Consider the following 27,884-nt stretch of genomic DNA (forward strand, 5'->3'; position numbering starts at 1 on the left):
AACCTTTTGTTTATTTATTGTTTCCTACAACATCTGGAGAATGTTTTTAGCAACTGAAATGTTTCCATCCTGGATTTTCAGTCTCCATTGCTCCAGGACAACACAAGCAAGGAAATAAAGGTCCACACTGGGATCTAGTCTACTACTCACTTTCACCTGGTCCATGTGCCACTTCACCTTTTCGTCTCCCTGAGTTGTTGCTTCTGTGTTTAATTAAGTAAGTATGGGGAGGGTATCTTTAGCTGGGTGGCCCCTCTTCTTTTGGCCATGCAGCAATTGGACAAAGTCCAGGAAATTTAGGGTCCAATTATATATCAACAAGGACTCCTTTTTTTGCAATCCAATATGTCTCCATTCCTGTGAGGCAACAGGCCTCTTTGGAAAGATACCCTTCCCATGCCATCTTAACTAAGGACAGAAACAACAAAATGCAGGCATTTTACTAACATCTCTAATTTCTCCTGTTTGGTATGTAACATCTTGCCTGATGAAGAAGCCAGAGGAGCTTTGAAATCTTGCAAAAAGTATATTGTGCTTTTCGGTTGGCCAGTAAAGGTGTCACTGTTTGGTGGATTTTTATCAGGGCTCAGCCCTGCTCTCTGGAAGGTGAGGAATGGCTTAATAACACACACAAAAGTCTAACAATCCATTTTTAGGAAATACGTCACCAAAGCCTCTCTCTCTTTCTGTGTGTGTGTGGAAGAGAGTGAGTGACTGAGGAGTTTCTCAAATGGGAGGAATTTCTCTTAAATTCGAATGAAAAGAAAGTGGGGCCAAAACACATTCACTGTCTTAAAGTCACTAGTTTAGTGCAATTACGTGAATGCGCATTGTGTTCGAACTGGCTTCCCATTGTCCAAAAATAGCATGACATTGCCCGAATTTGCGTGTGGCAGTCTATCACACAATAACGTGAAAGCACATGATTGTCTTCGGACTGACTTCCCATTACCTGAATTTGCATGTAGTGGGTTATCATGCAATAACATTGCCATTGGATTATACCTCCAATTTCCCTTCAAACTCCAGAGAGAGAGAGAAGTTAAAGCAAGAGAGTAGAAATAAGTAACAGATCCAGACCATGGAGGGCAAAGCTCCTCTTATGCTGTGAGTTTTTGGAGACTGGCCTCCAGCCTTATGGAGACAGTGTCAGGTGGGCTTTTTTGAATACATAAAAGGAGGGGAGGAGTGTCTCCCCTGAGAAAGAGCTTGGTGGATAGTCAAAGATCAGGGCTGCTGTATCTGCATTGTAAAAGGTCACCCGGCCCCCTTCATAGTTCAGAGTCACCCGGATCCTCTTGGGTTCCTCCTTCAGGTTCAGACCACAGATTAGAGACAGGTAGGGGGCCCTGTATGCATCTGCCCACTTCCCCATGTCCCAGATCCCTGCCTTGGGACCATCCAGGATGAAGCCCTTTCTCTCCACAGACTTCCTAGCCACCCCCACAGCCCACTCCTCCTCACGTCCCACAATGATTTCCCAAAAATGCCTGCCTCCTGTGAATCCCTCACAGCCCAGCACATAAGTGCGTTGCTCAAATCTCTTAGGATTGTCAGGAAGATCTTGAGGTTTCTCTCTATATGTCACAGTTCGATGATCCTCAGAAAAGATGACACGAGGGTTTGCTGTCTCTGGATCCAGAGTCACCTTTGCTGTTTTGGGGATGGAAGCAGATGAAGAAAAAAAAGTGGCATCAATAGATAGATCGGCTTCAATACCTAAATCTAATCAAGTGGCAGCAAAAGCTTCCTGCAGATCTATAGAGCTCTCATGTTCTGCCTCCAGAACTGGGATTCTGGTCTTCCTATTGTTGTTGTTATTATCTGTGTAACACTCTCTAATCTGTTCTTCTAAGGGATTAATATTATTCAGTCCCAAAGCCATATTATTGTCCTGCACATTTCAGTGTTACTGGCTGCAGGAGATTGGTTTGCCTGAGGCAAGTAGTCAAAGTCCACAAAGTCCACAAGTCTCCAAAAACTTATGTGACAAATTCTTCTAGAAAGTTTGTCTCAAAGGTGGTACAAGATCCCTTTGCATACTGATATTACAGACTAACACAGCTATGGAGTTTATCACACAGGAGGCAAAATGCCCAAATACTGTGAGTAAACAGGTTTTAAAACAAAAAGCAGCGTGATTTTGGTGTTTTATTCATGGGTTAATGTCAGGATAATGCCAAAGTTGTCCGACATGTCTGAAAACAGTCCTACTCTTACGGGATATTCACAGATTTAAACCCCATTTATTCACGAGATTTGGGGGCATCCTTCCCATGTGATAAACCTCTCCATCTCTGTTGTCAGCCACAAGTCACTTTGAGTGGTGTGGGAAAGTGAAATATTAATAAATCTGACTAGATTTTATTTAAGCCATGGGTGCTTGTCTTTGGTTGTTGTGTTATACAGGGCTTGATGAGGGATATTTTTAAACAACTGGAATATTACAGAGTTAGGGATGAAGCTTGTTGATAACCCAGTGGTGTTATCCAAATTCCCAGAGAAGAATTGACAAACTCCACAATAACCAGCAGAAAATTCAAGGGAGGCTTCATGTTTTCTGTGTATTTGAAATTTAATCAGACACCTCTTTTTTTTCTTTTACCTTTTTTCTGATGAAGTCCAGATTCCAGAGTGTCTAGAGAGAGAGAGAGAGAGAGAAAGGAAAGAAAGAGACTCAGCACTAGATGACACCCAGCAGAAAGCAACACAGTACAGCTGAGATCCTACATCCAAGAGATGTAATCTAACTTTACCCTCATGGGATATACCTAATTCGTCTTATGCCATTAGACAATAGTGACATTGCACAACCAATGTGCACTGTTGTATCGATGCATAATATACAATGCATACATAATCAATCAGTGCACAATGTGCCATGTGAGGTCTCCATAGCACTATGCCAGTGGAAACATTTGATGCGTAGATAAAAGGGGGCTGTAAATTGCCTAAATGGAAGGGGGCAATCTTAACTTGTTCACACTGGAAGGAAAGGAGGAGAAGGAAGCCAGGTCTGCCTGTATCATTGCTAGGTCTGTCTGAATGCATCAGTAGTTAAGACTGCTATATGATAATGCCAGCCACTTCTCAGATTAAAGTGAAGACAGTTTGCAGTCCTCAGTTCATTTGCAGAAGTACAAATACAAGTACTAAAGTCACTCTAGGACCAACATCTAGGACCAACTATGAGGTACTGAAGCTACAAAATTTGTTCAGATTAGTCATTTTGACCCATCTGATTTCGCCACAATCAAATGGAGGGAAAACAGGAAAAAAAGGGCAGTGTATCATGTGATGGACCACAACAGTATTTCCACCAAGAAAAGCTGCCTTGAAAGGTCCTCATTTGGAGTGCCTGCTTAACAAGGTTTCCAGGTGAGAGACAGTACAAGGCTTCTATCCCTTCAATGGTTGTGTAGAAAAGGGAATTTCAGCACGGCTTGTTTGTTGCCTGGTCCGCTGGCAGTCCTACTGCTCAGTCACTCTCTTCTGTTAATAATACAGGGTCTGAAGTACCAACAGGTACAATGCAATGAGCAGAGCTTTAAAAATATGGACTAATGTAGTGTTACTCAAAGTGGTGGTCCATGAACTGGTCCCAGGCCATGAACCATTGCTTACCGGTTCCCAGCAAGTTTCCAGAAAAGAAAGAACTGTAGTAGGAATCAATGGGCACAAATATCGCACTAGTCTCTGGCACATTAGACATTGCTGACCCCTACATCAGATAGCCTAAGAAGCCCTGAACTAATGCCCCAGTTAGACTAAGGTAATGTGATGTTTCATTGTCCTTCAGCTCCCCTATTTTCTAGCTCTAACTTGCCAAATGTCTTGGAGTCTTTCTTTACCTTTTCAGATCAATGTAACATTTAATTTAAGATCGTTGCAGACATTCTCTATTACCTATGAATTGCCTCATCACACCCTCCAGAAAGGGACTGATATCACAGAAGTCCCAGATCTTCCATTTTAGAGCAGGAGGAAAAGCCACAGGATTCTCAAACTTCTTCTTCTCATGCCTGGAGGAGAAAGGGAGGGGTGTCATAGAATCATACAGAGTTGCCAAATCATAGAGTCCAACTCCCTGCTCAGTGCAGGATCTTCAGCGAAAACATCCTGCGAAGTTAGCTGCCTATCTTCCTTTTGAAGATGCCCATAGAAAAAGACCCCACCACCTCTCTCACCACCTTTTAAGTGCAATATGTTGTTGTTATTTGCCATCAAGTCAACTTCAGCTTATGGTGACCCTATGAATGAAAGACCTCCAAGATCCCTGGTTATCAACTACCCTGCTCAGATCTTGCAAACTCTGACTGTATAGCCCTTGTGGTCTCTTCCAACTGTATGCCTCTAGGGTCACAGCTTCCTTGATTGAATCAATCAACCTGCAAAGACCTCTTTGGAGTTGTTCCTACTATGATAAATTCCAAATCCTAATTCAGGGTGTATGACCCTCATTCCCACTCGAAACTGAATCCGATTGTCATTTGATCAGTTCCAGTGGGGAAAAAGTGAAGCAAACCTAAAAAACCTGGGCTATCCTGACACTAGTTTTTCAGAGGTTCTTTTTCACAGAATTGATTCTGACGCAATTCCAACAAGTGGGAATGACAGATCAGAATCAATTCATGCTGGGATGGAGGACAAATGACTGGAGGGGAGGGATGAGATGAGGGGTGTGTTTTTGCCATCCCTCCCCAGATTGTTGGAGATGTCATCCCCCCCCCATGCTGTCTTTGTTGGTGTTTGCGATTTAAAAAAAATACAATTCATCGGTAAATCATTAAAATGACTTAACAACTGCTTGACAAGGTAGGTAGTTGCTAAGCCATTCTGATGATTGATTTATGGATTTTTAAAAAAGAAAAAAGCCATGCTGCTTTGTCCCCTGTCGTCCTCTTCCTCCTGGGTCCCTTCCTGCCTTCCTCCTCCACCAGCCAGGGCCACAGAGCTTTTCACTGCCCCAGCCTCTCACTCCCACCAGCACCCACACCACCAGCACCACCGCCAAGCTGCCTCCTGCCCGACCAGACCCTCTGCTGCTGAAGAGCTCACCGCTTCCCCTCCTCCTGGCTAGGAACATGCCACACTATGGCTGGACCAGGGACCCAGCACTGGTCCTGGAGGTAGGCAGTGGACCAGGAGCCCACCCTGCCCAGCCTCCTCCTCCTCCTCCTCTCCCCTCTGGCTGAGAGAGTGTTCCCAGAGGCTGGGAAAGGAAGAGGAGGAGGAGGAGGTGGCGGCGGTGGCAGGGATGGACTCCTCTGATGTGGCTGCTTGCCCTCTCCTCTGGGGGTCTCTTCCTTCAGTGGGGCCAGGGCAAGCTCCAAGAGGAGGAGGAAGGAGTGGTGAAGAGGCCCTCTCTATCCCTCCCTCCACCCCTGCCACGGGGATGGATTCCTCCAAGGCCCCAGGCCAGCTTGAAAACCCACGGGGCGACCTTGGGCAAGTCTCACTCTTCCAACCTCAGAGGAAGGCGATGGAAAATCTCTTTCTGAACAAATCTTGCCAAGAAAACTCGATAATAGATTTGCATTAGGGTCATCATAAATGGGAAATAAGTTGAAGGCACACAACAATAACAGTAGCCCAAGAAGGCCCATGTTTTGATTGATAAGATTTTGGAAGTGATGGAGTCACCTTGGTTCTCTCTTCATGAGACTGGAATTGCGTGTTTCACTTACAAATCAGAGCTTTTGTGGGAGAGATAGAAAAGATTAACTTACCCTTGTAAGAAGCTTCCAATATCCTGTAAATGAAAAAGAGAAAAAAGAAACAACAGTAGAGGCATTTGCATGGAAACCTCTCTCATTGGTCTTAAGTAGCATTTCCAACTATATGAAATAATTGAAGCGAGCCTAGGACATGTCTACTCGAACTGTTTGCAGTGGTTCCCCCCTCCGCTTTGCATCGCCCTTTCCAGATGACACAGAGCCAAAGACCTGATTCAACAGCAGACTCTTCACAACAAATCTGGGTGAATCCTCACTTAACACGAATTTAAAAGGCTCACCTTCTGCTCCAGATTTTCCTAGAAAATCCAGAGCACTCCATGCCAATTCTAGGAGCTGTCTACACTGTGCTGCCCATTGCCCCTGCCTGCTTGGAAGAGAAATTGGTTGCTGCAAGTATTAATTGTTTATCTTTCAATATGTTTTTAGTTATCACTACGGTTTTAAATTTTTTAATTTTGAATCCTGCAACCTCTCCATATTCCTTAAAAACTTTCATTAATATTCCAATGCTTTCTGGTGGGTCATCAAGAGTGATTACTAAATCATCTGCATATGGCCATAATTTATAGGTCTGGTTTTTAATGTACACATTATCTCTGAGTCAATATTTCCAGTGATAATATAAGTAATCGTGGAGATAAGGGACAGCCTTTCCTTGTGCCTTCAAGTAGTTTTGCTAATGAAATCAAAAATGTCTTTCAGTTACTTTTGTATACAAAATGGTAAAGGTAGTTCCTTGACATGAATGTCTCTAGTCATAACCGACTGTAGGGGACGTTGCTCATCTCCATTTCTAAGCTGAAGAGTCAGCGTTGTCCGAAGACTGCTCTGGTGGTCATGTGGCCAGCATGACTGACCAAACGTTGCTACCTTCCCACTGAGAAATGGTACCTATCTATCTACTTGCATTTGCATGCTTTTGAACCACTAGGTTGGCAGAAGCTGGGACTAGTAACAGGAGCTCTATATACAGCACTCGGGCCTTGAACTGCCAATCTTGCAATCAACTAAGTCAGCGTCTTAACCACTTGAGCCACCGCATAGACCTCTTCAAAATAGGTAAGAACACAAAATGCCTAAGAGCGGAGATTACAAAAACAAAAAAACCCAAACCCCTCTGAACTGTTTGGTAACAATTATACCAAAAGTGGAAAGAGATACAGCATGATCTCAAAAAATGGAGCCCTGATTATGCAAAATACTTCCTTGTTGTGCATTGCCAACATGAAGCGTTATATAAAAGAGAAAAGATCAAGAGATTATATTGAGCAATAGATTAAAGGAAAATTGGTATAAAATGTTTCACAGATGGCACCTGACACCAGCCAAACTAGCAATGATTTATAAAACCCAAAACAGGGAACAACTAACATTGGGACATTTAATCATACTTGGCAGTCCTGTGAAAAAGTTAAGATGTTCTGGGTCCAAATTAATAAATTAATGTCCAGAATTACATTTGTTAAATATGATAGACGGAAATATGAAAAGAAGTATGAAAGACTGGTTCTATACATGGTGAAAGAAGCCAGACTCACACAGAGAAATGAAAGGATTCAAGCTTTTATCTTTCTAAATAGATTAGAGTAATAGTTTTGAGAGATTTTTTTGAATTTTGTTTGTTCTGTAATTAATATTTGCCACCTTTTATTTTAAGTATAGCCTCCTCCCCCAGCCATCTCCCATGACTGTTTCTCATTCTGCACTTTCTTAAATTCTTCCTGTTTCTGTATAAAGAAGCCTTGCACAACTTCAAATGGCAACCCTACGTCCATACAATCAAAGAGTTGGAAGAGACCACAAGGGCCATCCAGTCCAACCCACTGTCATGCAGGAACTCTCAATCAGAGCATTCCCGACAGATGGCTATCCAGCCTCTGTTTGAAGACCTCCAAGGACGGAGACCACTACACTGCGAGGGAGTTTGTTCCACTGTCAAACAGCCCTTACTGTCAGGAAGTTCCTCCTAATGTTGAGGTGGAATCTTTTTTCCTGCAGCTTGCATCCATTGCTCCAGGTTCAGTTCTATGGAGCAGCAGAAAACAAACTTGCTCCTTCCTCAATATGACATCCCTTCAAATATTTAAACAGGGTTATCATATCACCTCTTAACCTTCTCTTCTCCAGGCTAAATATCCCCAGCTTCCAAAGTCATTCCTCATAGGGCATGGTTTCCTGACTCTTCACCATTTTAGTCGCCCTCCTTTGGACATGCTCCAGTTTCTCAATGTCCTTTTTAAATTGTGGTGCCCAGAACTGGCCACAATATTCCAGGTGGGGCCTGACCAGAGCAGAATATAGTGGCACTATTACTTCCCTTGATCTAGACACTATACTTCTATTGATGCAGCCTAAAATTGCATTGGCCTTTTTAGCTGCTGCATTGCACTGTTGACTCATGTTCAACTTGTGGTCTACTTGGACTCCCAGATCCCTTTCACATGTAGTCTCCTTAAGCCAGGTGTCCCCCATCCTATATTTGTGCATTTCATTTTTCTGCCCTAAGTGCAGTACTTTACATTTCTCTGTGTTGAATTTCATTTTGTTAGCTATTCTGATCATTTTGAACTTTGATCCTATCCTCTGGGATATTGCCTACTCCTTCTAATTTATCCAACTCTAAGATTATATAAATCTAAGGAAGCATTAAATGTTTGAATGAAATCTCAATATTTTTGTATTTTCATGTTCAAAGGTGCCATCATATCATGTTATTTCCTAAAAGTAATGTTTTGGGGAGTAAGACGTTACATCCACATCCTGGACAAGATGGAAGCTGTGCTAACAGCAGTAGAACAGTGTTGTTTGGGGGAGGTTTAAACTAGGGATTCCCTGCCTGGAGTCAGCCATAATATGCTCCACTCTGATCCTTCAGGACCAGGATTTACCTGGAGGAATTGGTTTGCCGGCTGCTTATGCTTTTCATCCATCTCCCGGATGAGTCCCTCAAGAGAGGAGAGTTCCTCTGAAAGGATGGCCAGATGTTCCTCCCTTTTGGCTGATATCTCCTTCTCTGTCTCTTCCATCTGGGCCAGCAGAAGCTTCTCTTGTTCTTCTAGAAACTGGTGCATTCGTCTGAATGCAAGTACAGTCTTTTCCTTCTCTGTTTTTGTTTGCTTCTAAAATAAAGAAAAGGAGAAACAGGAGTGAAAGATAGGGAGAAACTGTCTTTGGAGTATCAGGAGGGGAATCTCCAGCATTCCCTTGGAAGAGACTTGTGTATCATCCCACAGAAAGTGTCAGTATTCATCATTGAAAGAGCTTCATAAAGTCGTGTAAGAGCCCACTGCTTCAAATGGTAGGTTTTTTTAAAAAAGATTTCTCCATTGCATGTCTAGTTTATCCATTTATTCACTCAAGGCTACAGTACTTTCCCACTTCTCAGCAGCAATGCCACTTACAATCAAACCTTGGCTTTCCTCTTCTGTCTTTGCTTTGAATGCCAAAATTTTCTCTCTCTCCTTCTCCAGAGTCTTCATCAAATTCAAAATTAGATCCTGAAAAGAAAAACAAAGTCCCTGTTCACTTCTTTTGTTCAGTGTTTCAAATGGTTTCAGATGAGACTTCTATCAGGCCATCTCTACACCTCACCATCTGAATTTTATGGGAATTTTGGACAGTGGTGACCCATTTTTGCAGCCCTCTCCTCTTTTGTTAATGCTGTTTCCACAATTTTCTTTACCAAAGAAAACTCATAAAAATCCCCTCCAGACAACAAAAAAATCTCTGAAAGTCCCAGGTTTTGTTCCTGTATAAATCCATCTTACTTTGGAGATTCCCATGACATTTTCTTCATCCTAGACTTTTCATTTGAGTTTTTAGTTAATATGTTCTCTCTAGGAATCTCTAGGTCCTCAAGCACAACTCTGCCAGAGGCTGACTATAGAGTTGTGCTGGATAACCTAGAAGTTCCTAGAGAAAGCACATCTCTAGGCATTTTAGGTCCTCCAGCATGATTCTACCATCAACTTCTGGCAGATGTTGACCATAGAGTTGCATAGAGGTTCCTAGAGAGGGGTTCTCTCAGGTAAAAAGAACTGTTTTTTATTAGTTGTTTTTCCACATTCACAGGGACCCTTCACCAATAACTCAAACGAATGTGGAGGGAACACTGTGATCATCATCATCATCATCATCATCATCATCATCATCATCATCATCATCATTTTTATTCTGCTTTTCTCCCTCAATTGGGACACAAAGCAGCTTACAAACTATTCCCAATGATGCCAACCATAGTAGTAAAATCTGATGATCCAAAGTGTCAAAGGCAGCCGAGAGATCCAACAGAATCAGCACCAATGTTTGCTCCTGAGCTTTTGCCACTAAAATATCATTTACTACTTGAGTCAGAGCTATTCCTGTGGAATTACGTGTCCAAAACTCAGATGGAAATGGATTTTTAAAAACGTGTAAAGCATTAGTTGACAAAGGTCCACTCTCTCCAAAACTTTATAGAGAAATGGAACTAGAGACACAGAATGATAGTTAACACAAAGTGAAGGATCAAGGGGTGTAACTTTAATAAAGGGCACATGACAGCATGCCTAAAGCAGCCTGGTTCATCATGGGCTCATTCCCACTTACATTTAAACTGCTTTCCAGTTTGCCTTCGTTTTGTCTTGGTTAATCGAGTCCAAAAGGTCCGTCATTTCCACTATGAAAACGGATCTTTTAATTATCTCCTTGAAATAGCTTCTTTATTGGCATGATTGGGGATGTTCCCATTAGGTGAAACCCCGCGTTCTGAATCGAATCCAAGGAGTGGCGTTTCTATTAGAATCCGATTTAAACCTAGAACGGTTCTAGAGCATTCCGCAATCGTCCCCATTAGAAATCGAATCGTAGAGCGGGATAAAAATTTAAATCGATTCTTCCTCATTTAACGCGTGTTAAAAAAACACTAGGGTCCGACCTACATTTTTCCATTGATTCGAGTTAGGAACCGGAGTATTTAAATAGGAACGACAGCCGTGGAATCGTGTTAGATGGATGGGAGGAGCGGACCGCGATGGGGGCTGTCCCTGGGGGAGTTGCCCTTTCTGTCCCCATCCGTCGTGACCGCCGCCATCTTTTCTTTGTCCGTTGCTCAAGCCTTGATCTTGCAAAGAAAGGTAAGGACTCGTTTTATTTTTTTTAATATTTTATTTTTGCCAGAGGCGCTCGATCCCTGGATCGTTCAAGCGCCTGGATCCCCTGTTAACTAAGCGCCTGTTGCATCTGTCAAACAGAGCGCAGCTGGCCCTTCTCCGACAGGCGCTTGCTGGCTTCTTTTTCTTCCCTATGCTGTGTGGTGGTAATATTATAGTTATTGGTTTCTGTAGCCATAAATTTCCGCTGTGCTACCTAGTAACCATCAATCATGATACTTTTGTTTTGTATGATGTTTTATTTTATTGTTACTGAAGACGGTAGAGGGTGGAAAGTTAAGCAGTAGGTGGAGGGTTTTCATTTTATTTGCTTGGCCATTTCAATTCTATTTATAACTGAAGTCTGAAGGGGGGTAGGAAGCAATTCAAGCGGTTTGGTTTGGGGGAAGAAATTTTCATTTGCTGGTATTTCAAGACAAGGGGGAGTTGCAAGCAGTAGCGGTGGGAAGCGGGGGATGGGTATCTGTTTTCAGCATCCTTGGTCCATGCCTGGCATAACAAATGACGGGAAAGGGCTATTCTTGTTGCCATGGGGACACATTGCTGCAGTGCCTCAAAGGTGAGAAATTAGCACCTTTGCTGCCTTGCACCCTCCCCCATTTCCGCCTAAAACTTCGAGAGCCATTTTTGAAGCCACTTTTGAGGTGAAGACAACTTGTGCTTGCTGTAGCCTCATTTTGGTTTCCTTGAAACTAGTTTAGCTATGGAAGACAGAACACAAATTGGAGGAAGGGGCGCTAGCTGGAAAGTAGATGAGACTAGATGTTTGATTGCTATTTGGGGAGAAGAGACAGTGCAGATGCAACTTAGCAAAAACCACAGGAACATCTGTGTGTATGACAAAATTGCGTCTCAACTACGTAAACATGGATTTAATCGTTCTGCTTCGGAATGTAGAACGAAGGCAAAAGCCTTGAAACGTGCTTATAAGAAATCTGTTCAAATGTCCAAGACCAGTGGAATGGGAGCTATTGATTTTCCATTTTTCCGTGAACTCCAGGACGTCTTTGCTGGAGACGCTAGCATTGAACCGAAAAGAGCAGCAGGGGGAAATGCTTTAAGGTTTGAGAAAAAAACCAACCCTTCGGAAATGCCGCCCAACACGCAAGTTCTTAGCTCAACACCTGATGTTTCATCTGAGGATCTATTCACTCCAGGTAACATTATTGCAAAATATTTTAACATTTTCTTTATTGGCGAGTACGCATTTCCAGATGTTTAACCTTTTCTAAGTGGCAAAGCCATTTCATGAATTACTGTACCACCCACCCTTTTTTCATTCCGCAGATGCAGTTCAAGAACACTTTGTTTTGAACTTGACTTCTGTACAGGAAGAAAGAGACGAAGACATGACTGTAATTGACTCTGAGCAAGATGATACTGTGCCAACAGGAGAGTGCATCCTTGAACAGCCCATTACTGGTGATGGGGAGCCAGATGAACCTGAATTTCTGAACCTACAGCCTGTTCAACCGAGCGGTTAGTCCATTGCATATCTTTCCTAACCCCTGAACTCCAAATTTAATTTTGTCTCAGTGGCTCAGCTGCAATGTATGGCCAGTTCCTTTCCCCAACACCATGATCAATGCTTGCTGTTTATAGTAGGCCACATTCATTACAAACTACGTGATTACATTCTGCAGAGGCTGTGACTATGTGACTTTGCAGCAATGTATGGCAGTTTCTTTCCTTTTTTCTTCTTCTCAGGCATGGATGGAAATTTAGACAGAGAGGAACATGGCTATGTTTCCTCATAGAGGGAGGGTTGGCATTTCAAATGCTAATGAACCTCTTGATCAATGCACATTGCTATCCCCACCCCCCAACTCTAGGGCCAAAACTCCATGACTACTACATTCTGCAGAGGCTGTGACTATGTGACTTTGCAGCAATGTATGGAATGGCCCTTTTTTTAACTTTTTCTTCTTCTCAGGCATGGATGGAAATTTAGACAGAGAGGAACATGGCTATGTTTCCTCACACAGGGAGGGTTGGCATTTCAAATGCTAATGAACCTCTTGTTCAATGCACATTGCTATCCCCACCCCCTGACTCTAGGGCCAAAACTCCATGACTACTACATTCTGCAGAGGCTGTGACTATGTGACTTTGCAGCAATGTATGGAATGGCCTTTTTTTTAACTTTTTCTTCTTCTCAGGCATGGATGGAAATTTAGACAGAGAGGAACATGGCTATGTTTCCTCACACAGGGAGGGTTGGCATTTCAAATGCTAATGAACCTCTTGTTCAATGCACATTGCTATCCCCACCCCCGACTCTAGGGCCAAAACTCCATGACTACTACATTCTGCAGAGGCTGTGACTATGTGACTTTGCAGCAATGTATGGAATGGCCTTTTTTTTTACTTTTTCTTCTTCTCAGGCATGGATGGAAATTCAGACAGAGAGGAACATGGCTATGTTTCCTCACACAGGGACAAAGGGACATTGCAATCACCTTCCCCCAACACCAGGTCCAAAACTCCATTATTGCATTAATTATTAAAATTAATAATTTTTTCAATATTTCAAGAACCCATGTTAAGTAATTACAATCATATTCATTACGGTCAATGATATTCAATAATTTCATTGAAATTATTAATATTTTTTAAAAAAATAATTATTAATTAAAATTTTAAAAATTTTTAAAAAAAATTTATTTCACTTTTTATATTTTCAGAAACGTACTCTTCAAGACAAATTGCATCACTCACGCCCGCGGAGAGGCTTTGTTTAATTAGGCGGAAAAAGGAGCGATCGAATTATGAATTGTTGGGGCGCGAATTGATGGAAACCTCTAGGAAAAATGTGGAGAGTCTACTGGAAAACAGTAATGAGCATTTTAAGGAAGAAATGCAATGGAAAAAGTTATATCTAGAGGAAACGAGGTCAGATTTCAAGGAGTTAATTGGAGTTTTAAAGGAGTTTACCAATACATACAAGGAGGAGTGTGCAAAGAGAGAGTCAAAGCCAGTCAGGATTGTTAGGCGTGTGAAGAGAAAGGTTGCTGAAAATGTACAAAGCAAAGAGCAACAGCTTCCTACGAATGAATTAGATGCAGGCCCAATAGAAAACAAAACTTCACAGTGTTCACAAGATCAATCAATCAACCCCGGGCCAAGTAATGCCTTGGAAATTTCTAGAAAATTCCAGGCTCCAAGAGTTATTAAGAAGCCTGTACCTTTTTCACCATGATTTAACTATTAAGATTACGATTAGTAACTGCATGTCTGTTATTTTTGGATTTAAGGTTAAAAATTACTAGTGCATAGGTAATAGCAGAGGTGTTAGAGTTTTGTGCTAGTTTTTGTGCTGTAGGATTTAGATGTGTTATGTTTGGTTTTGTGAACACTTCATTTAGAGCCAAACAAGCGGAATGTAGAGACAACAGTTGTACCATTTGTTATGCACTAAAAATAAATCACAATGTTGGTGAAAATGTTACAGGAACAAAGTATTAACTTTATTAAACAACTGCATCAGTAAGATTTTTAATGAAACAAGTAGTATATACATTTGTATTGGCACCAAGGAGGTAACAGTGCTTCAGCGCAGTGAAATGTGTATATGTTTACATCATATTCTTAACATGTTTTACCCTGACAAACCATTGATATAGTTTTAGGAAGAAAGATGGAGACATATACATAACAACAAGCATTTGTAATGTAACAAGGTCTGTGACATGTCTTTACCTGAGATTGACATAGACTGTTATACATAATAGTGTTCCACAAATCTTACTATGATAGGAAAAAGAACTCTAACTTTGTGGTTGAAACAAGGTCTGTGTCATGTCTTAACCAGACATTGACACAGTTTGATCAGAACAAGAAGTGTACCACTTCTGGTAGACATATGTAAACATTGGCTTGGCATAGAGGTAGTGCTGTCACTGTGTGCACTATCCAAAGTGCTCCACAAATTTTACGTTTATAGCAAAATAACTCACTAAAACCTTGTTGTTGAAAAAATATCTTCACCAGACATTGGCACAGTTTGATCAGAACAAGAAATCTACCACCTCTGGTAGACATAGTGCAATAGTGCTTTTTAACATTGGCTAGGAATACAGGTAGTGCAGTCACTGTGTGCACTATCCCAAATGCTCCACAAATAATACGTTGATAGCAAACTAAGTAAATGAAACCTTGCTATTGAAACAAGGTCTGTGAAATGTCTTAATCAGACATTGCCACATTTTGATCAGAACAAGAAATCTACCACCTCTGGTAGACATAGTGCAACAGTGCTTTTAAACATTGGCTTGGCATAGAGGTAGTGCTGTCACTGTGTGCACTATCCGAAATGCTACACAAATCATACGTTGATAGCAAACTAAGTAAATGAAACCTTGCTGTTGAAACAAGGTCTGTGACATGTCCTAACCAGACATTGACACAGTTTGATCAGAACAAGAAATCTACCACCTCTGGTACACAGAGTGCAGCAGAGCTTGTAAACATTGGCTTTGCATAAAACTAGTACAACAGCTAACTTTTTGTAAGTGATATAACATTGCAAACCATAAAACCTATAAACAACTATCAACAGTAACAACGTTAACATTAAAAAAACTTTTGGTAACATGGCAACATTTTCAATTAGCAAGACTAGCCAGGGTGTGGGCAGCAAACCAGGTCTTCAGGTTATCCACTTCCTCCTGTAACTTTCTGACTGTGGAGAACAGTACAAATTTAACAATTAAGTACTCGCCAACCCATCGCGTTATATTCTACATGTACAAAGGGCTATGAGTAAACAATACGTACAAGTTTCAGGAGAAGGCAACATCGCAATATGTTGCTCCAGTGCCTGGACTCTTTGCTCCAATGTCATATCTGTGACAATGATATATAAGTAAGTCTACTGCATTTGAATCAGCAATATTTCATTCATTAATATCCTGTGCAGATTGATACTCACGGCTATTTCCCGGACTGGAAACCTGAGTCTCCATCCCTGCAACTCTTCTCTCCAAATCTGAAGAAAGCATACAATGTTATGATTAAGCCTACACATATTAAACAAAATAAAAAAAATAATTCAATTTTTTATTAACAACATTGATAGATGTCTGACTAGCAAAACTGAACAAGTGAACATTCTGTAAGTCATGCAACAGGTCATGCTGGCCTTTTTTTTTGTGTGAAATGGAAGGCTTTGAAGGTCAAGCAGGTTGGTAGTATCAACATTTTCCAATGGATATTTTCCCCAATTAATGGCCAAGCAAGGCATTCCTCCCTCTGGCAGCAATGAGATGACAAATGAGGTAGCATGCTTGCTGGACTCCATGGCAATGATAACCAGAAAGCAATTAGATAACAATGAAAACAATTTAACCCTTGTTGATCTATAATATGCAATGTTTATTACATATTACAATGGCATATATTCACACTACAATGTATCATTGTGGAGAAGTTACACAAAACAATGGTGACCTTTGTCCACTGCATAGGTAAGCCAGCAAAGGTCAGAAGTCACGCCATTTAAGCAATTAGTAATGGTTTAAATGTTGATTCTTGCAATCCCTGCCTTAGGCATATTTCAATTTAGTAATGTCATGTTGGCCCTAATCTGACCTTTATCAGGAATTGAAGGATTGGAAAATAAAATAACAATGTAAAGTGATCCTATCAGGCCTAGATGTATAATGTAATAGAAAATTATGAGACAACAGTACTAAACAATATTTATATAAGTAGCAATATGCATATATGCATTAAAATGAAATGTTACCAAGACAGTCCTTTCTTAAAATATGAACTAATGCATTATGTTCTACAAAGTAATGAAACAACACTACTAACCAATATTTGTAATGGTAGGAGTATGTATATATGCATTAAAATCCAATACCATTAATGCATTCTCTAAGTGAAATATCAAATAATAAACATACCATTATCATCCTCCAAAGCTGGGATGGATGATGGGGCGGGAGAAGGATGCTGCTCATCACTCATTTCTACATAGGAATGATAATCATTAGTTTGATCAAAAGGAAATAACATCACATTTTTAATATCAATAATGAATGCTATCTACAAGTTAGTAAACAAAATTATAAGTTCTGTAAGGTGAGTATGATTCCTAGCTTATATTTTAAACAGCCAATGTAATTTAACATAACCTAATATATATTTCACCTATTGTTATAGCAAAATTTATATACACTCAGAAATACACTCACACATATGTAAATGTTAAACGTCTGAATACAGGAACATTGCTGTTTGTTAATATTGCAATGAATGTATATTTTATTTCTAATTTAAAATGTAGGATTTAACTTTTGGATTACTTGAAAATTTAATAATTTAAAGAGAAGGACAACTTACCCAAGTCTCCCTCAGGAATTTCCTCAGGAGCCCTGGGAGGAGGTGGAGATGCATTCCTCCCTGCATTGTAAGAAATTTTGTAGAGGTTATATATGGTTTTCATGTAATGCAATTTTTATAAATTAAACTAAAACTGCATAGGCCTGATGCTATGTAGTCCTCTAATTGGAGGAACAGACAGCGAATAACATGGCTATGTTTCCTAATAAATGTAGGGGGAGCATGTGAAATCTATGTAATGGTCTGTGGTTTTAAAAAAATACTGTAATGTAGTGATGTCTTTAGTACAGAAATAATTATAATTGAAAATATCAATAATGATAGTAACTTGATTTTCATTATTAGTAATGAAAATATTAATAATTACATGAAGTAGATGAGCTTAAATCATGTGCTTGGTAAAAGTACATTCAATTATCAATAATGATATAATAATTGTTTTCTGTAAACAATATTGATCCAAACCATGTGTAAGTGATGATATATATATATATATATATATATATATATATCTACATTAATACATCAGTGCAAATTTAAAGCCCCAAGGAAAATTATTTCAATGTACTAAAAGAAATGAAATTAGTTGAAGTAGAAGTAATTAAATTAAATTTGAACTTCTACTTCAATTTAGAAAAAGTTATTAATTAATCTAATCTTATTAATCATTATTAATTAACTGTAAATATTATAAAAAAAATTACCTGCAGGAAATCTCTCCCTTGGATGAGGTCTCCCCGCAATTTCCCACAATTCCCTCATCTTTTGAAAATGAGGGAATTTTTGAAGCTCCGAGGGAGGAGGGTCTTGCCCAAACCGATCTATAAGGGCATAAAATGCCCCTTTTAAATATTTAAATTTTCGTCGGGCCATGTGCGCGTCCCGCATATACCCTCCCTGTGTCCTCAGCCCAGCAGCCACCCTCCGGAAAATATGTATATTTTTCCGAGGAGTGGACTGCATGAGCTGAGGAACCACTGCTGGGGTATCCCGAAGGATACCAAGCATCAAGTCAATCTCCTCCGTCCTCCAGTACATCAACCTCCTCACTCCTTCCGCCACCATCTTCACTACCCACAAGTCCAGACCCTGGAAACAGCCCCTTATATACTCCCCAGGGAAAACAGCAGGAGGTAGCCGAAAAGGCAATGCTTAATGTGTAATGGGTCAACTTCGCCTTGCAGCGCTGCCTGGGAGGAAAGAATTGTTATGATGTTGGTGCTCCTAGTTCCAAGAGAATTAATTGCTGCAAAATAGATTATAAAGGCTCTTGAAAGTGCAAAATATGAAGCTATAAAGCACATATTGGAATGGTGATAACGGGTGTGCTGTTGTTAACATAGGGTTCATGGAAGTTCAAAGCAATATGTATATGAGGCGCTTCATCCAATAAGAGATTAAGCGACCATTGACCCGTTGCATTCCAACGGAGAGTGTGTGTAACCAATAGTAAAGCGCGGCGCTTGCTGGCTGTGCCGCGAGGGACATGATGCTTTTGAAAGGAGAGGAGAGGTGGGCTGCAAGCATGGATGGGTGGTTGGATAGATATATGTTGACGTGTACATGTGGTCTACTAGTCCTCATTAAAACTATGGAGAAAGTATGGATGACTCTTACTGCAATGTGTTATAGCTGTAACTAAATGTATAGTTCAATGAAGTTAGACAACTTGCAATTACGATCATAACTTTATTTTCATGACCACAAATATGTGAAAATGCACTATACAAGGAGATTATCATAGGCAGCACCTGAAATATTTTTTTGCTGAAGTAAATTTAAATATAACATATTTAATACTTCAGACAACTTGCGATTACGAACATAACATTATTTTCATGACCAGAAATATGTGAAAATGCACTATACGAGGAGATTATCATAGACAGCACATAAAATGTTTTTTGTTTAATTAAACTGTAATGAAACATTTTTAATACTTTAAACGATGTTATGAATTAAAATACTCCACAAAGGCATCTCTAATCCTTTCCCCCTTTTCCCTCTCCTGTTGATCAGTCATATAAGTAGTTGGGTCAATGACATATGTCTCAGGAGAAGTGTTTTGTCCCAGTAGGACATCTCCATTGCTCTCTATTATGTTATGCAGAATACAGCAAGTTAAAATGGCAGAAGGTAAATTTTCAAGAGACAGGTCTAGACCTTTAAGCAGTGCTTGAAATCTAGATTTCAAATGCCCGAATGATCTTTCAACCACGATCCTAGCTCGAGATAATCTCTTATTATAAACTCCCTCCCTCCTGGAATGTCCAATCTTAAACGGAATGAGCAAGAAAGGCTTTATGGGATATCCACCATCGCCCAAAAGAAGCGGCCCGACCTGTTGCCCTTTAATTGTCAAAGTCGGACAACCGGGAACATACAGTCCAGCTTTTAATGCGTGGTAGATAGGGGATTCCTGCAGGACATGACTGTCGTGATTTATTCCTGCATGTCCACAGAAAAGATCGATAAATCTTCCAGTGTGATCACATGTTGCCTGTAGAATCATGGAGTGTTGCTGTTTACGATTTATGTACTGCGGTCCCTCGTGAGCAGGTGCCTTAATCGTGATGTGGCATCCGTCAATTGCTCCAATCACCTGGGGAAACCCCAGCGCTTCAAAGCCAGACATATTCTGTGATTGCAAAAGAGACCATAAATATAACATTAGTAATATAATAATCACATTACATTTTTTAACTCATCTAAAATAAAATATTTAAGCAGATAGATAGATGGATAGATAGATGGATGGATAACGACAGGCAGGCAGACAGTCAGAGATACTAGCTGAGACAATGACAGACTAGCTGAGACAATGACAGACTGATATATATAAATAGATAGATAGATAGATAGATAGATAGATAGATAGATAGGCAGACAGGAGGATGGATGGATGGATGGATGGATGGATGGATGGATGGTTAGAAAGACATAAGGATAGGTAGTCAGACAGACAGAGAGACTAGCTGAGATATTGAGATAAATAGAAAGATAGATAGATAGATAGATAGACAAACCTTTCTATAGTCTCCCAGATAGACAGCCCTCCGCAGTAGAACCATTTCCATACACAGGAACACCTCAATGATAGCCTTGTATGCTGTTGACTTTCCAACACCGAAAAAAGTTCCAACTGTGGCATATGAGCCACCATGTGCCAGGTACAATATGGCCATGGCAATTTGCTTTTCTACAGGAACTGCCTTACGGAACCGTGTGTTTGGCCGGGAAAGATGGGGACGCAGCTCATCAGCAATCATTTTGAAAACCGCGCGTGGCATTCTGAAGAACTTCTTCCAATTAGAGTCAGACCAGACAGTTCTAGCATAGACGTTCCAGTGAACATCAGTCTTGGGGTATATCCACCACCTTCTAGCCATCGGCTGAAAGCAGATCTGGGCGCCTTGCCGAAAAAAAGGAAGCATTTCATCCAAAATTAAAAGATAACTTCTCATTTCTGCAGCATGCTCTCCGCTGTCACACAATGTCAAAACTGCTCTGCATTGGACCATAAATTTCTCTATAAGCAATATGATCAAGGAAAACATATACTCAAATTTCTGACGACGATCCATGATTGCTGAGATCTCGAGCAAAGGTAAACCAGGTACCAGTGGGAGGGGAAGGAGGGAAATGTATATAAGGCTAACAGCGCTTATGACGTTTGATCGATTAAGCGCCCTGATTGGTCCACTTTTTTTAAAAAAACCGCCAAAAATAAAGCGATTTACAAACGGTCAACACATGTGGAAACGACGCCAAAAGATAAATCGCTTCCCAATAATCCGGTTTAAGGTTACGTCATTCTGACGTACTATTGATTGACAGCTCCAAATAAGGTATGGAGGAGAAAAACCGCTTTATTTAAACACCGATTTCATGCCAAGTAGGAACGCTTGCAGGTAAATACATCGATTTAAATTGCCAGATGGGCACGATAAAAAAAGCGGTTTGGAAAGTGGGATAACAACAGTGTTATTTTGAATCGATTTTATTAAAACCGTTTTATCTTAAACCGTTTCAAATCTTAAGTGAGAACATCCCCATTGTCATCCTCACTAGTTTGCACTGCTTCAAAATGTACATTAATCATCTGTGTGTCATCATTGACGTAAGCATTAGCCTGGGCAGCCCGGCTTGAGAACTCAAACTCTCTCTCTATATATATACACACACACACACACACACACACACAATAAATTGATAGAAGATTCAGTTCAGTGGTTTTGCAACTACTTGTCTCACTATGACCTGCCGTCAGATTGTCGGTAATTTCAAGTAGTTGTAAAATCAGTGAATCAAATCTTCTATCAATTTTACTTTTTTTTAAAAAAAATAATGTGCCCATAGGTCACACCACAAGCGCAAAGGCAGCGCTGACAGAGGGGGGAAATGGTAGATGTACCAAAAACTGAGGAGGGATGGCAAACACCCCTCTGCCATTAGTCCTTTCCAGAATGATGCAATTCAGATCCGTCGTTCCCACTTGTTGAACATGCTTCAGAATCGACTCTTTACAAAAGAACTGCTAGGAAACCAGTGTCAGGAAAAACTGGGTTGTTTTTTTTTGCATTTGCCTTGCTTTATTATGACATAAATTGATCAAAGTAGGATTAGAACAGGTTTCAAATGGGAACAACAGTCATATAACCTGATCAGCGATTCGCTTTAAATCATAGTGGAAATGCACCCCATGTGGGTTATACAGTGCGCCCGCACTTATGCTGAAGCTGTGTGGCAAATAAATGAATGGCATGCACACTCTTCATGAGGCTTGAGCATACGCGCTTTTTGCCTTACATGGGGGTGGGTGGGTCCGTAACGGATCCCCGCATAAGGTAAGGGCTCACTGTATAAGGCAGAAACAAAGACAGAACAGCTAAATAAAGAAAAGAAGGCAAACAGTCAATAGGGCAGGAAGTGGCAGCTTCTGTAATAGGGAAAATTGGACTTTTGCCCCTTGATAAAGGCACAGGAGTTTATCAGACTCAAGTTTTGGACCCTGCAATTGCGCTAAGGAAGTGTAAAGAACGTTGCGAAATGACTGTTTCGCGCAATGTCTTACCACATTGCTTGCTTTTCCATCATTCCCCCGTAATGTTATGTTAGCGCTACAATTGCGCAAAAGTTGTGATTTGCATGACGCGAAACCATACATAGCGGAACTGTCTACTACACCAGCGCCTTCCGTTTCTGTCGAGCATTTCGCATCAAAATCCTTGCGCATGCCCTTTGGAGGCTTTGGTGGCATCATGACCTTTGTGCTTCCGGGGGAGTGAGGGGGTTCCCCCCCATCTCTTGGGTCCTATTTAGCGGAGGGGAGGGGGAGAAGGAAAGAGCCAAAGGAAAAAGGGGACTCTGGATGCAACAGGTGACAGAAGGCAAAAGGGCAAATCAGGGTGGCTTTTGGACTGCAAATGCAGTATTTTTCCCCATTATTTTTATTATTAAATATATACACCCCTGTCTTTATTTTTATTTATTTTTTCATTATTTTTATTATTAAATATATACAAAATGAGCACATGTTTTGTTGTGTTTTTTGCTGAGGAATGTGTGTGTGTGTGTGTGTGTATTTGCCCTTTGCAACAGTATCCCTTTGCTGGAAGTCAGCTAATAAAAGTGAAAGGGAACAATGAAAGGGCACTTTTTTCCTTGGAGAATCCATGCTAAAATGCGAATGTTACAATCGAATGTTACATTTGTTGCTTTTGTCAATTAGGCAATTGGCAAAACGATACATGCTTTTGCAAGGAATTCAGGGACAGCTCTGAATTGCTTTTAAAAGTCATAAAAGAATGCATGACAATCGCATCCTTTTCTGGCATTTATGGTGACGAATTTATTATTATTATTAATATTATTACATGTGCAAGAGGCATTCTGGGGTGGCAAGGAGTGGGGGATACAGGATGCATTATTTTTATTATTAAATATATACATCTCTGTCTTTATTTTTATTTTTCCATTATTTTTATTATTAAATATATACACCCCTGTCTTGATTTTTAGTTATTTTCCCATTATTTTTATTATTAAATATATACACCCCTGTCTTGATTTTTAGTTATTTTTCCATTATTTTTATTATTAAATATATACACCCCTCTCTTGATTTTTAGTTATTTTTCCATTATTTTTATTATTAAATATATACACCCCTGTCTTGATTTTTAGTTATTTTTCCATTATTTTTATTATTAAATATATACATCTCTGTCTTTATTTTTATTTTTCCATTATTTTTATTATTAAATATATACACCCCTGTCTTGATTTTTAGTTATTTTCCCATTATTTTTATTATTAAATATATACACCCCTGTCTTGATTTTTAGTTATTTTTCCATTATTTTTATTATTAAATATATACACCCCTGTCTTGATTTTTAGTTATTTTTCCATTATTTTTATTATTAAATATATACATCTCTGTCTTTATTTTTATTTTTCCATTATTTTTATTATTAAATATATACACCCCTGTCTTGATTTTTTAGTTATTTTTCCATTATTTTTATTATTAAATATATACACCCCTGTCTTGATTTTTAGTTATTTTTTCAAATAAATCACCTCGCAGCTTGGAGGTTCCCTTTTTCTCTCAGCGCTGCCGCTCCTTGGATAAGCTTTTGGGGTCCCTGACATTTGCAGCCTCCTCGGTGTTCATGTAGGGCAGAGGAATGGGGCTGGAATGAATGACCCTTAGGGGCCCCTGACATTTGCAGCCTCCTAGGTGTTCTTGTAGGGCAGAGGAATGGGGCTGGAATGGATGACCCTTAGGGGCCCCTTAAAGTTGCAGCCTCCTCGGTGTTCATGCAGGGCAGAGGAATGGGGCTGGAATGGATGACCCTTAGGGGTCCCTGACATTTTCAGCCTCCTTGGTGTTCATGCAGGGCAGAGGAATGGGGCTGGAATGGATGACCCTTAGGGGTCCCTGACATTTGCAGCCTCCTCGGTGTTCTTGCAGGGCAGAGGAATGGGGCTGGAATGGATGACCCTTTGGGGTACCTGACATTTGCAGCCTCCTCGGTGTTCATGCAGGGCAGAGGAATGGGGCTGGAATGGATGATCCTTAAGGGACCCTTAAATTTGCAGCCTCCTTGGTGTTCATGCAGGGCAGAGGAATGGGGCTGGAATGGATGACCCTTAGGGGCCCTTTAAAGTTGCAGCCTCCTTGGTGTTCATGCAGGGCAGAGGAATGGGGCTGGAATGGATGACCCTTAGGGGCCCCTGACATTTGCAGCCTCCTCGGTGTTCTTGCAGGGCAGAGGAATGGGGCTGGAATGGATGATCCTTAAGGGACCCTTAAATTTGCAGCCTCCTTGGTGTTCATGCAGGGCAGAGGAATGGGGCTGTAATGGATGACCGTTAGGGGCCTCTTAAATTTGCAGCCTCCTTGGTGTTCATGCAGGGCAGAGGAATGGGGCTGTAATGGATGACCGTTAGGGGCCTCTTAAATTTGCAGCCTCCTTGGTGTTCATGCAGGGCAGAGGAATGGGGCTGTAATGGATGACCGTTAGGGGCCTCTTAAATTTGCAGCCTCCTTGGTGTTCATGCAGGGCAGAGGAATGGGGCTGTAATGGATGACCGTTAGGGGCCCCTTAAATTTGCAGCCTCCTTGGTGTTCATGCAGGGCAGAGGAATGGGACTGTAATGGATGACCGTTAGGGGCCCCTTAAATTTGCAGCCTCCTTGGTGTTCATGCAGGGCAGAGGAATGGGGCTGTAATGGATGACCGTTAGGGGCCTCTTAAATTTGCAGCCTCCTTGGTGTTCATGCAGGGCAGAGGAATGGGGCTGTAATGGATGACCGTTAGGGGCCTCTTAAATTTGCAGCCTCCTTGGTGTTCATGCAGGGCAGAGGAATGGGGCTGTAATGGATGACCGTTAGGGGCCTCTTAAATTTGCAGCCTCCTTGGTGTTCATGCAGGGCAGAGGAATGGGGCTGTAATGGATGACCGTTAGGGGCCTCTTAAATTTGCAGCCTCCTTGGTGTTCATGCAGGGCAGAGGAATGGGGCTGTAATGGATGACCGTTAGGGGCCTCTTAAATTTGCAGCCTCCTTGGTGTTCATGCAGGGCAGAGGAATGGGGCTGTAATGGATGACCGTTAGGGGCCTCTTAAATTTGCAGCCTCCTTGGTGTTCATGCAGGGCAGAGGAATGGGGCTGTAATGGATGACCGTTAGGGGCCTCTTAAATTTGCAGCCTCCTTGGTGTTCATGCAGGGCAGAGGAATGGGGCTGTAATGGATGACCGTTAGGGGCCTCTTAAATTTGCAGCCTCCTCGGTGTTCATGCAGGGCAGAGGAATGGGGCTGTAATGGATGACCGTTAGGGGCCTCTTAAATTTGCAGCCTCCTCGGTGTTCATGCAGGGCAGAGGAATGGGGCTGTAATGGATGACCCTTAGGGGCTTCTTAAATTTGCAGCCTCCTCGGTGTTCATGCAGGGCAGAGGAATGGGGCTGTAATGGATGACCGTTAGGGGCTTCTTAAATTTGCAGCCTCCTTGGTGTTCATGCAGGGCAGAGGAATGGGGCTGTAATGGATGACCGTTAGGGGCCCCTTAAATTTGCAGCCTCCTTGGTATTCATGCAGGGCAGAGGAATGGGGCTGTAATGGATGACCGTTAGGGGCTCCTTAAATTTGCAGCCTCCTTGGTGTTCATGCAGGGCAGAGGAATGGGGCTGTAATGGATGACCGTTAGGTGCTTCTTAAATTTGCAGCCTCCTTGGTGTTCATGCAGGGCAGAGGAATGGGACTGTAATGGATGACCGTTAGGGACCCCTTAAATTTGCAGCCTCCTTGGTATTCATGCAGGGCAGAGGAATGGGGCTGTAATGGATGACCCTTAGGGGCTTCTTAAATTTGCAGCCTCCTTGGTGTTCATGCAGGGCAGAGGAATGGGGCTGTAATGGATGACCGTTAGGGGCTTCTTAAATTTGCAGCCTCCTTGGTGTTCATGCAGGGCAGAGGAATGGGGCTGTAATGGATGACCGTTAGGGGCCCCTTAATTTTGCAGCCTCCTCGGTGTTCATGCAGGAAAGAGCGACCCCCCCTCCCCCGGGGTTGTCCTGAAAAAGGAAGGCCACGGGAAGGGAATGGGGTGAAAAAGCAGCCCTGCATCATGGGAACTTTGCAATCAGTAAGTTTTGTGTTGCATTGCGCTGCTGCCTACCACACCAAACCATTTTGCAACACATTCGCAAGGATAACAGGAGACAAAGGCCTGACTTCCCTTTTTTCCTGTAATGCCCAAAAAGGGGAGGAATGACGCTAAAACTATGGGAGCATTGTGCATAGAAATAAATGGCGTCTGGAAGAACATCGCACTTTCACGTTATTACGCAACATTGGTGAAGCTAACATTGCGCAATAGGCAGGAAAAATCGCCAAAAACTCGCGTCTGATAAACTCCATTGTCTGACATAAAGTTGTGGTAAACCAGCTGAAGGCAAAGGTGGAGGAATACCATCCATAAAAAACTGATTTAGTAACAAGTAGGCCACCTTGTGGTCAAAGAAAGAGGGTAAGTCACTTGCAGTGAGATCTTGGACAGTAGGTTCCTCTTTGTATCCAGCAACGAGGTCTCAGGTCTTGTCCTGAAAATCTCACAGCCTGGGGCTTGTATGGGGATGTGGGTGGGGGTGGGGGTGGGTGTAGAGCTAGATCAAACCTTGCTGGGGGGCTGTCCCCCTTTCCCCCCTCCTACCTTGTATGGTTTCAAGGCCTCCTCCAGAGGAATCACCTTGTGGTTTTCATGCTCCTTTGACTTGTCACACACCAGACAGATGGAAGTTTCATGGTCCTTGCAGAAGAGCTTGAGGGGCTCCTGGTGTTTCTCACAGACTCTCTCCTTGCCTTCTGTCTTCATAGACCCCTGAAGGCTGAGTTTCTTGGTGATTTCTACAAGGTTGGCTAGCTGCCGATTTGGCCTGAGTTTCCTTTGCAGAACTTTTTCTCTGCACTGAGGGCAGGAGGTCTCCATAGCGCCCGACTCCTTCCACCACTGGGTCAGGCACACATGGCAGAAATTGTGCCCACATTCTAAGGACACAGGATCCTTGAAATACTCCAGGCAAATTGAACAAGTGGTTTCCTCCTGGAGGGGATCCCTAGCAGCAGCAGCAGAAGCAGCCATGTCCAGCTTAGAAAGAGCACTGTTACTTTCACTTTCTTTGCAAGCAATGAAAGAGCATTTCCTTTCCTGTAAATGGTTCACTCCACATGATGGCATCAGCCTCGGACAAAGGGGAAACAAGTGGGAGGAATATTTTCTAGATAAAGAACATTCATTTTTAAAATTAAGGCCAGGAATTTTGTAATACTATGACATTATTTTTATTTGTATTGATTTAAAATATTTGTCTTTTGCCTTTCAATCTGCCAGGGACTCCAAGGCCACATGCATAGTGTGTTATGTTCAAGCATATTTTACTCCTGCCTTTAAATGCCTTTCAGAACCAACGAATAACTCATAACATTTTAATCCAGGCTTGCCACACATCAGGGTCTGGCACTGAGTTTCCAGTTTTCATGGGTCATCTCCAAACAGATGAGGGGGGCAATTTTCCAGTTTTGGAGGGCTCAGCTTGAGGCAAGAAGAAAGAACTGCCTGCAAATCTCCTGCTCAGCTATT

At 41.6% G+C, this 27,884-nt stretch overlaps 1 protein-coding gene across 1 annotated transcript; it reads right to left on the bottom strand.

Annotated features, from left to right (window-relative positions):
• Positions 1–27,409, bottom strand: LOC149320880 (zinc finger protein RFP-like). The gene is made up of 7 exons (XM_089506521.1): positions 26,958–27,409; positions 9,140–9,235; positions 8,627–8,857; positions 5,730–5,752; positions 3,907–4,022; positions 2,606–2,638; positions 1–1,653 (listed from the first exon to the last, which is right to left on the bottom strand). The coding sequence occupies exons 1-7, from the start codon at positions 27,384–27,386 to the stop codon at positions 1,136–1,138; spliced, it is 1,446 nt and encodes a 481-aa protein (XP_089362647.1). The 5' UTR covers positions 27,387–27,409; the 3' UTR covers positions 1–1,135.
• Positions 27,410–27,884: the final 475 nt, after the last annotated feature.

Source organism: Sceloporus occidentalis, unplaced genomic scaffold, assembly GCF_023333645.1.
Source record: "Sceloporus occidentalis isolate IW3139 unplaced genomic scaffold, rSceOcc1.0.p SCAF_1, whole genome shotgun sequence".
Lineage (NCBI taxonomy): Eukaryota > Metazoa > Chordata > Lepidosauria > Squamata > Phrynosomatidae > Sceloporus > Sceloporus occidentalis.

What these genes read in the sequence shown, in the direction of transcription:
- LOC149320880 (XM_089506521.1), bottom strand. Translation starts at nt 27,386, where the DNA reads ATGGCTGCTTCTGCTGCTGCTGCTAGGGATCCCCTCCAGGAGGAAACC. An exon ending in ATTGGAAGCTTCTTACAAGG is followed by an intron (nt 4,023 to 5,729) that starts GTAAGTTAATCT and finishes TTTCTCCTCCAG; the next exon opens with GCATGAGAAGAAGAAGTTTG. An exon ending in TGGACTTCATCAGAAAAAAG is followed by an intron (nt 1,654 to 2,605) that starts GTAAAAGAAAAA and finishes TCCCCAAAACAG; the next exon opens with CAAAGGTGACTCTGGATCCA.